The sequence below is a fragment of the Strongylocentrotus purpuratus genome, unplaced genomic scaffold (genome assembly GCF_000002235.5).
Source record: "Strongylocentrotus purpuratus isolate Spur 01 unplaced genomic scaffold, Spur_5.0 spur5_scaffold_2, whole genome shotgun sequence".
Lineage (NCBI taxonomy): Eukaryota > Metazoa > Echinodermata > Echinoidea > Camarodonta > Strongylocentrotidae > Strongylocentrotus > Strongylocentrotus purpuratus.
The window spans coordinates 24,060,915-24,071,457 of record NW_022145605.1 but is presented as its reverse complement, the minus strand read 5'-3'; the positions used below and the strand labels follow the sequence as shown (position 1 = coordinate 24,071,457).

The 10,543-nt window shown below is 36.4% G+C and overlaps 1 protein-coding gene across 2 annotated transcripts; it reads left to right on the top strand.

The window, feature by feature from the left end:
• Positions 1–974: 974 nt before the first annotated feature.
• On the top strand, positions 975–10,312 carry LOC105446645. Of its 2 annotated transcripts, none has more exons than XM_030992033.1 (3): positions 975–1,026; positions 2,132–3,197; positions 3,592–10,312. In XM_030992033.1, exon 3 carries the CDS (start codon positions 4,494–4,496, stop codon positions 9,030–9,032), a length of 4,539 nt encoding a protein of 1,512 aa, XP_030847893.1. In that variant the 5' UTR covers positions 975–1,026; positions 2,132–3,197; positions 3,592–4,493; the 3' UTR covers positions 9,033–10,312. Both variants share the same exon structure in this region, with proteins under 2 accessions (XP_030847893.1, XP_030847894.1).
• The last annotated feature ends 231 nt before the right edge of the window (positions 10,313–10,543 follow it).

Here is a 10,543-nt window from a genome sequence, read left to right as displayed (position 1 = left end):
CGCTTCGCATTTTCTATCTTATAACACGGACCTCAGTGAATATGAGCAGGACCTTTGTTGCAGGCGTTTGCCATTTCATTTGCACGTAAAAACAAAACAAGGGGCAGCGGCTTTGTGGCGTTTTACTGTGTCCTTTCTGATCGAGCCTTTAATATTTAAAGCATGAATGTGTAGGCCTACATGGACATGTAAAAAGGTTTCGCGCCCTCATACAGTATAAGTCATGTTTATTATCAAGCTACTTTTTAAAACCAGTTTGAACCTAGCATTAGATTCACCTCTATATATACCGATACTCATAGATGTACACTACATTGTAAATCTTACTAATACATTTCAGGAGTATAATATATTCATCAAAAAGTATCAATAAAATCACCAAACCTTGTGAAGTATCATAATATCAATAGTATCACATTGTGCAATAATACTTTGATACATAGCCTATGAAATATGAAGGGCAACTATGCTGTCATGACCATCTAAATACTAGTAACTCTTAAACACAAATCAGTGACTGTTTACACAATACACTTGAAGTCATTCCTCACTATGCAAGAAGAAACCCAAGCCCTTCCCACTCTCCTGCTACCCACTTTAGAACGTCCACAAACAAAACACAGAGCAGGACAGAGAGTCAGATAGAAAGTAAGACCAGGAGAGAGAGCTTTTAGTAGCTATCTCTCATAAAGTGTAAACAAAATAACAAGATCACTTTCCCCTGCATGTCCGTCAGCATATCTAGCCATTACTGTCGCTCAGGTTACGAATATATGTCATGGAATACTCATCATTAAAATATAAACAAAGCTACCAGCGAGAATAAGCGCCACCGAAAGTCCTCCTCCTCCTCCTACAGTCAGTCGGCAAGTCCGTATGCAAATGAGCAATATCGCTGATTTCGTCGAAGTCGTCTCGCGGCCAAATTCCCGATCTCGAATGGTCTCGTGATATGCGAGAAATATAGTCACACAGTATGATGGCTTGACGTTTGCAATGCGGTGTGTTATGGTTCATCATGGTGGGGTGAGTAGTTTGGTTGATTATTGAACCTTATTCTGATAAAATTTTGCAAATTTTACGTGCTGGTTAAGTCATGAAATATGGATAGATTCAAATTTCTTCGTTTTTTCAGGCAAATTGCATGTCTTTGGGACAAGTGTGCTCTTGACCCGATTAAAGAGTTAGCCCCAAAATAGTCGAGTCGCACAGAAAGAGCAGATTTTGCCGAATCTGACAGTACCAAATTTGTTTAGGCTCAAAAAAAAAAGTTTCGAGAAATATTGACTTGAAAGTTGCTGATTTTTCGGTAGTTTGACTCCCCGACTACCAAATTTTGGTCACGTGGTTACTGACTTTCCCGTATTTTCGCCATTTTTCGAGGGATACCGAGCCCGTACCGTGAGTTGCATAAATGTCTCTACAGTCCCGTACGTGCTCTTTTGAGTTGGTTTATTGTCATTTCCGATCATATGACTATCGACATCGCGACAATTATCATAATAAATACATGTAGGTAGATCTAGTTCTGTAATCTTACTAACATTAAAAATACGTCGTGTTAAAGTTGTTGAAGTTGTCCTGAAATCTGAATAAACTAGTTGTCATTCATTGCACTGCAGATGCACAAACTGCCTGGCGCAGTGTGCTGGCTAAGAGTAAGAAGACAAGAGTAGACAAGTCATTTGTCATGAATTGAAGACATGATGAAGAAAGTGTGAATGTGATTGTGAAATTTAAATGAATCAAGACTGCAACTGTGCATATTGAATTTAGAAATAACATATTCTCTAATATTTCTGTAATACTTCGGCAATGCCAATCAGAACCAACGTCCTGTCAAAAACCAAAATCAAATTATTGTAGGCTACAGCCTACATACAGTCTTAAAATTTCCTGAATTTTAATCAAACACAATTGTTAAATTTTTGAATGGAATTGTTGCCATTTTAAATAAAACCTCAATTTTAAAATGCTAAAGCAACGACTTTTCTCTGTATGGAAGAGGTTTTGGTAATGATTATGTTTTACTTTTATTCATGGCTGCATACTCTCACTCGAGCTTTAGTTATTTGTAACTTTGAGTAACAAATATAAATATTGATATTTCATTCTGTTTGTTCATCCCCAGGACCTCCCGCCCGGCACGGCCTAAAGTACACATATATGGTGACTCTATAATACGCAATTTGGACTGTCCTGAGGATTTTTTTGATGTAAAACTGTTCTGTAAACCAGGAGCTACTGTAAAAAGACTTGTATATTTTATTAAGAATAGAATTAGAGACGCGTCGGATGCTGATGTTGATTTTGTGATTTTGCACGTTGGGACCAACGATCTTTGCGAAAGTGTTTGGGATTGGACAGGAGTACAGTATTTAAATCTTTATAACGTTGTTCGGGAGATCTTCCCAAGTTCATATATTTTGTTTAGTGCCATCATTCCTCGTTGGGACAGCCAGGAGCTCCACGATAACAGTATTTATTTTAATTTAAAGCTTCACAATCTCGTTACAAAATTGCCATGTACCTGTTTTTTCGACCAATCGGAACTATTTATTAGAACTGACCGCCTGTTTTCGCATGATGGCCTGCATCTGAATGTCGGTGGCAAGTGTGTTCTTGGACGTGAACTTTTTAATAAACTCCATAACTTGCTTGAGCCTGTGTCTGTGGCACGGCGGTATGTGCCCCCTGAACTCAAGCGTCTGTGGACGCCCAAGAAAGTAAAAAAGGTGAAGAAGCAGGAGGAGAGCAAGGAGAAAGAGGAGAGCAAGGAGAAAGAGGAGAGCAAGGAGAGCGAGGAGAGCAAGGAGAGCAAGGAGAAGGAGACTAAAGAGAAGGACAGCAAGGAGAAGGTCGGCAGGAAGAATGAAGGCAGGCGACATCCACCACGTCGACGACACTGGGGGAGGCGCCCAAAGTGGAGTGTCGATTGGGATGGGAATGTTACGCCGAGGAAGACTGCCCCGCAACCAACAAAGGTAGAATTGCCCCCTGGAAGGTTTGTTCCTGAAAATCGGTGTAATGTCCTCATCCCATACTTGCATCTCAACACATGCTACCAGAGGAAGATGGCGAGAGAAATATGCACCCGTCTGCCACAGCCATCTAGTCCTTACATCCTACGAAAGAGGAAGGGGAGGCAGAAGCACCGTCGTGACGTAGCATCCAAGAAGAGAAAGAAAAGGAAAAAGGTAACTTCTGCCTTTATTTTTATGTAATAAGTAGTTTGCTCTTTAGAGTTTGTTGACTAACTTAGAGATGATTGGTACTTAAAAAGCAACATATTACATGTATAATTTTTAGGCTTTTGATGATCATTCTTATTGTGTACTCTGATTCGTGGAACACTAAAAGCTGTACATACTGTATAATTGTAATTTTAAGCTCAACTTTATAAACAAATGAATTTTATGTTTCGTGTATTGTATGTACAATTGTACATACTAAAACTTTACTAATACTATACATGTACATAAATTACAATGTAGATACCAAGATAACATAATTGATTTGAACATACATTTGTGCATGTACATGTATATCTTTTGAATAACTTCATGTTTTTAATAATTATCATTTATGCAGAGAATACAATGTTGGACAACAATGTGCCCCCACGCGACTGATCCAACTTCTGTCAGCACTACAATCAAGTCAACCAATGTAAAACATCAAGCGACCCGTCTAGAGACCACATTTGTGTTATTGATCCATGTACTTTTTATTTTGAGCCAGCAGCTGGGGTAAGGAAAAAGAAAAGCTCAGGTGAAGAAAAGGCAGTGTTTAGGTGTAAAAAAAACAGAAGTGACCCTTGTGCAATATGTAATCGGGCAATAGTTTCTAAATGTTTCCATCTTTGGTCTGCACGTTCAGATAAGTTAGTTAATATAATTCGTTCTAAACAACCTGACATACAAGATGATCAGTGCATTTGTAATGCATGCCGACAAAAGTATACAAAAAAAGCAGACAATCCTGAATATACCCCACAAAAATCAAGGAAAAAAGAAAGGCCTCCATGTTTTCTGTCGCATGATTTTTTATGTCACAATATTTCTGAGCTTGACTCGAGATTAAATGTGGAAGAATTTAACAATACATTCTGTCTTAATTATGCCACTCTCCCTGATGAAGTCCCCCTTTGCAGAAAACACAGATCCCACATAACCAATTTTTCTGGACTCGGATACTGTTGTGTATGTTCTGTCACTTTACGTCCAACTGTTAAACGCTATGCTTTGTGTAATAATCAAGAGGTAGACCTGTTCAAATTACGTGAAATTAATGATGAACTCAATGTCGATGACAACAGTATAATTTGTAAACAGTGTTATAATCTATCAACCAGGAATTCTCCTGAGGTAGTTGTACACACATTAAGTGATATCAAATTTACTTTAGACACAGAGTTGGTATTAAATGACACACCAGAGTCAATTTTATTAGTAACTTGTAACCAGACCCTAAAGACTGTATATTCATGGTGCATGGAAAATCATGGATTCTTATTCATGGATGCTTATGACCTTTTTTTACAAAATCTTATGACCAATTGCCAAACCGACTGGATATATGATGATTGTTATAGAACAGTAACATGGTTTCGTGGGAAGATACAAGGAACATTCCAGAATGTATTATCAAAACACAAACTTTCTAGGCAACATGGATTATTTTATTATATTTCTAATGTTTCCACAGAACAGTTGCTGAATGCTGTTCACTATGCACATGCTAAAATCAGAATTCTCAATAAAGGTGTAGAAGATGATAATGTTGATATTACGAGAAAACATGGGGAAGGTGGTTCTATGGACCTAATGTACCAGAAAGTCATCCTTGATGCCAATGAAAGATTAGTTATGCAAACGAAAAATATTACGCAAACTTATACTCAAAACCCTCTTTCCGTTGATGAATTCAATTTTGATAGTGCTTTAGCCAGCTTCGACCCTTTGATCTGGAATATTATTTCACTTCTTACAGCTAATTTAGAAGAGCTTAAGTTTTTCAAAAAATCTTCTATCTGTTTTACGAAAGATTTCATTAAATTCCCAAATGAAGAATCATCACATGGGAAACGAAGAAAAACGAGACGTGTTGTTGCCGTATTCATCATGCAATATGCCTTAACAGATTTTTCCACTTATCCATTTCATATCATCATGGCAAATTTGATTAAAAGATACTCACATTCATCCACACTTTTGAAATTAATGAATCAAATTGGGTTATCTTGTTCAGAAGCTACCTTGGAACGATTTTTACAGACTGTGCAAGATTCCAGGGATTCTTCAGGTCTTTTATCTTGTCTGAATGAGAGTGCGGTAACCCATGTTACTATAGACAACATCGATGTTTTAGCCTCTTTTGCAGCAGTTAATCCTAATCAACCACGGAGCTGGCATGGAACCTCTATAATGGCACAACAACCCAAACCAGTAACTGAGTTGTTGCATCCGACATATGAACTAATTTCTCAAGTTAATAATGATAGTTCAGTAATCTCCCAGGTTAAAAGTGATGGAAAGAAAAAGCCGTCGGCAAGAAAAAGAATCAAGTTACACGACCCTTCATTGGCAGTTGGGAAGGATTACTTTCAACCACCAAAATTTAAAACATACATGAGGTCCAATGTGTCTTGGGAAACATTTACTATAAGTGACAATGAAAATGTCGCTTTAAGTTCAATATGTGATAAGATGTTTTTGTATGCTGCAGAACGATTTGCAACTATTAATGACAATAGTATTTTAGTTCCAAGCTTTAAACCAAAGTTAATTGTTGAAAGTCGAAACCAGAATATTGAGAAATCTCAGTTTTCTTATCTTTATATCCTTGACCATAAAGCAGATCATCCACAGACGTTGAAATATTGCATGGAACTGCTTTATGATCTTTTTCAGGTGTCAAAGAAGGTAAATCATCTGGTTGTATCTGGTGATGGTGCAACCTTTAAAATGCTATTGGAAATAAAGAGGGAGTATGGGGAGTCTCTCGATTGGTTTATACCCTACATAGGAGACTGGCATTTTCTGAAGAATTATCAAGAGGTTATCATGAAAATATTTTGGGATGCTGGCCTACGAGAAATTGCCAAAGCAACTCACAAAACTATTACACTTCAGAGTCTTTCAAACTGTTCAAATTTTAAACGAACCCAGCGTTTCTTACTTCAAGCACATGAAGCTCTTCTTCTATTTCAATTCAAATGTTTCTTAGACTACAGAAGTGGTAAAGCATGTACATACACAAACGATATGTTTATGCAGCAAATTAAAGATGTTGTTAAGTTATTGAAGGTAAAAGATGGTGTGTTTGATGGTAGCGCTTTCAGAGATTCTCAAGAAGTCTTGCTTCAATCTCCAATGTATCTCTCGCTTAAAAAGGATTTTCATGATTACTGTACCGAAATGTCGGATAAATATGAGACCTTCAAATTTTGGAATGCATTTATTCATGTAGATTGCATGGCTTATATTCAATTGTTTTTGGCGATTCGTTCAGGGAATTGGGACCTAAGGAATGGTGCGATAAAGCAGATGGTGCCTCTTTTCCATGCTTTTGACCGTGTAAATTACTCAAAAATGATTCCTCATCATCTCGCTTTGATGGAAGCTTTACCGGATCACATACTAGACCATTTTAGGAGAGGAGCTTTTGTAAATAGTATAAAAGGAATGGAATTTTGTTCAGCTGCCCTAGATGAGAGCCACGAAATGTTAATTAATAAGGATGCCAAGGTATGTTTATGTAGAGGTTTGCCAAAGAATATGCAGAAGGTTGCAAGTAGTATTCAATATCAAGCTAAAGTAATTCAAAATTTTGGTACACAGTTGCAGTTCTCTGAGGTTTCCAACCCTGTTCATAGGGATTTGTCATTGTCTGTTATCAAATCAGAGTTTGCAAATGTAGTGTGCTACTACAAGAAGGTAGGAGAGAGTGACATGTTTTCACCTGAGCAAAATGCTGTGCTACACCATGCTTTTAATGGTGCATCTACATCGAGCATCCAACAGAACGATCTTCTCTCATATCGTAAAATCGGCTTTGATGCCTACACTTTTTTTTGCAAGTCCCAGGTTCTCAAAGATAACAGTATTGCAAAGCCAACTCTTCATAAGCACACCTTAAAAACCTTTTCAAAACCTAAAGTTTCACGGAAAAAAATAACAAGTCTTGAAAAAGAAAAAAAATTGATAACCCTTTGTTACAAAAGAACTATTGCATACTCTGCAGAAAAAAACCAACCAGTTCGTGCCTTATGTCAATTTATAGCAAAACCTCGTGCATTATGTGGACATGACAATTTGCCACACAAAGGTAGCAAATACATAATCTATGATATATTTGAGAAGCGTTATGTGGATAAGTACAAGGTTGTTACTAATGCTCCTTCTATTGAATTTGCAGAGTCATGTTTTATAGGCGAGGGAATGAATATCATATATTCAGCTCCCCTTCCCCATACTAGAGTTTTTGAGGAATATGTTTCATTCATTGTTTCAAGATGGATATTGTCATATTATAAGAAAGGGTTCAAGGAAGTACGTATTCTTTTTGATCAGGTAAATACACAGGGTTTATCTCCCAAAGGAATAGAGCGGTCTAGACGTGATGATGAAGAAAACATTGATAATGTGTTCGAAGATATAGATGACAATACACCACTCCCATCAAATTGGTCAAAGTTTTTGAAATGTCGACGCAATAAACACACACTGATCCGTTATCTATCAAGAAAATTTTTAGACTTAGTAAAGCCTCACTTAAAAGAGGGACAAGTATTTGTCACCTCTGGTGGATTTCATGTAGGTCTTGATACATTTCCAGATTGGTCAGGAGCTAAAGTAACAAACTCTGGTATTGAAGACCACCTGAAACACAACCATGAGGAATCTGATACACAGATATGGCTTCATGTTTTCGACACTGTGTGCACAAGTATTCTAATATATTCCATAGACCGAGATGTGGGTTTAATAGGGTTACCCTTAAAGTTCAATGGCAAACTAATCTGCATCCAGTATAAAGCGAGGGTAGGAGATGAAAGATATTTGAATTTGAATGCTTTACAGGATGCTATTTCATCAGACTCTGACATGTCTCCATTAGTAGAAAAGCAAACAAATTTAGGTTTATGTGTGCAGATGTTGTATATTAGTACAGGATGTGACTTTGTGTCTTATTTTGCTCGTCTGGGCAAGAGTGCCTTTTTCAAAGCATTTTTGCAATACTCCTCATTTATTTGCGGAGAAACCACAAGAAATACATTAGGAAATTTAACATGTACTGATCTTGAAAGTAACATTGAACAAGGATTACTCTCCTTTTATAGATTAGTTTTGTGTGTATATTACAAGGCTAATAGAGCTTCATTGCACAATTTTGAATCTCCTTTTGAATTATTTAACAGTGTAAATGATGCAACACCCCTTCAGCAACATTACAATGCTTTAGAAATAGTAAGAAAGGCATCTTGGACTGGCTCGTACGAAGACCAACTAATGCCTTCCAACTCTGCATTGAAATTTCATTGGCTGAGGTCATGCTGGGTTAGTCAGGTTTGGAACAGCTGCACTGTACCAAATTTTCAATATCCAGATATTAACAGTTATGGATTTGTTGTCATACATGATAATGGAAAGCAAATTATAGATGTTACATGGGATACTGACGAAAATTTAGAGAAAGTCCGGAACAATATGATGTATCTAACTAGGGGTTGTGGTTGCAGCAAAAACAAATGTTCAACTCGTCAGTGTAAGTGCAAAAAGAATAATCAGTTATGTGGCCCAGGGTGCAGATGTAGAAATTGCACTAATATTCCAATCCCTTCTGAAGAGTTGCATGATGATTCAATTTCTTCATCCTCTGACGATGATGACGATGAAGAGACCGATGAAGAAGTCGATGAATGCGTACATGTAGTCGATGAATTGTTAAACCAAGATACTGATTTTCAGGATGGTGTAACCGATAACCACTTTACATGCTCTGATCTGTCTGAAGACGAGTTATTTTAGTGGTATTTGAAATACCTAAATATGTAATTCACCCGTAACAACCAGACATTTACCGGATACATGAAATACTGGCGATGCGGAGGAAATCAACTTTATTGATGTGTAATAAATAGAGACAGTCTGCCTAACCTCATTTTTTATACTACGGGTCATGCAGATTTTAATTATATTTTGCTAAGATATGTAACAATGAAACCATTTAGGGGACAGGCCAGTTCCCATTCTTCCTGTGTGTGATGTAAACATGTACATGTACATAGTATTCTATTTTATATACGTAAATTTCAAGTTTATTGATTTGAGACACAGCACAAGTATTTCAACAGTACTTTACTTTGTATACTATAGATACATAACCTAGTTCCAGCTTGCTGGAGGAAATATGCCAAAGAAGTCTTTCCTGTCATTTTATACTTTTCTTACCATATGTATGTTGTATGAGTTGTGATTGTTTACTGTCAACATTTTCTGAATTAAGAAAGTTGTTTCTTGCCTCTTTTTCTTATGATTCGATAACAAGATAATTTGTCTGCCTTGTGCCAAAAGGGCCTCATGACTATGTTGACTATGACTATGTAAAGTCAATTAGGCTAAGGACGTTTTGTAATAGGATCAATGCTTATGATATTATATAACAACATAAGGTGTGTTTAACAAGTATGTAAATATACATTTTTATTGCAGGGTTTATACCTACCAGTAGCCCTAACTTGCTGAAGGAAACTTGCCAAAGAGTTAGATGTCTTCTGCCATGTTTTCACAGAAGAATTTGTGATGATACTATTGTTTGCTTTCAACATTTACTTACCGTTACTGAAGAAGATTTCTTGCCTTGCTACTGTTACTATGACATGTCATTTACATATAACATGTTTAAGTTATTTTGAGTGAAGAAAGTTATCAATACATATTTGTTTTGACATTATACAGGTATATATGAGAGCATTATCTTGCTAGACTAAATTTAACTTGTCGGAGAAATGCATTTAAGGTGTCATATTATATTCTGCTGTGTAATGTATGTGTGAAGAATTTTTTGTCTTCTTCATGTAGTCTGTTACTTTAACATTTTTGTACAAAAGAAAGTGTCCTACATCTATTCAAAGTGGATCTCTGACAAGATATTGTATATAATATGTGTAAGTTATATTGTGTAAGTATTTATATAGTTTTTTTTTTTTCATATGGTGCAACTCCTATCCTTATCTTGCTGGAATAGACTTGCCAAAGAAATACTCCTGCCATTGTATTCCATTATGTGTCTGGATCTGCGATTAACACTCATTCAATACTATCAGCATTATTTTGTTGAAGAAAATGTATTTTGAACCATATCATGATAGACTGATATCTTTTATTTTGTCGGGGGAGAGATAGAATTATTATGCCATTTGGTCGATCTGTTAATATTTTTGTCATACATTTGTCTCTTACAAATTGTATGTGCATATTTTACTTGTATACTTGTGTGCTTTATCTGCATTCCAACTTAACTTAACTGAACTTAACAT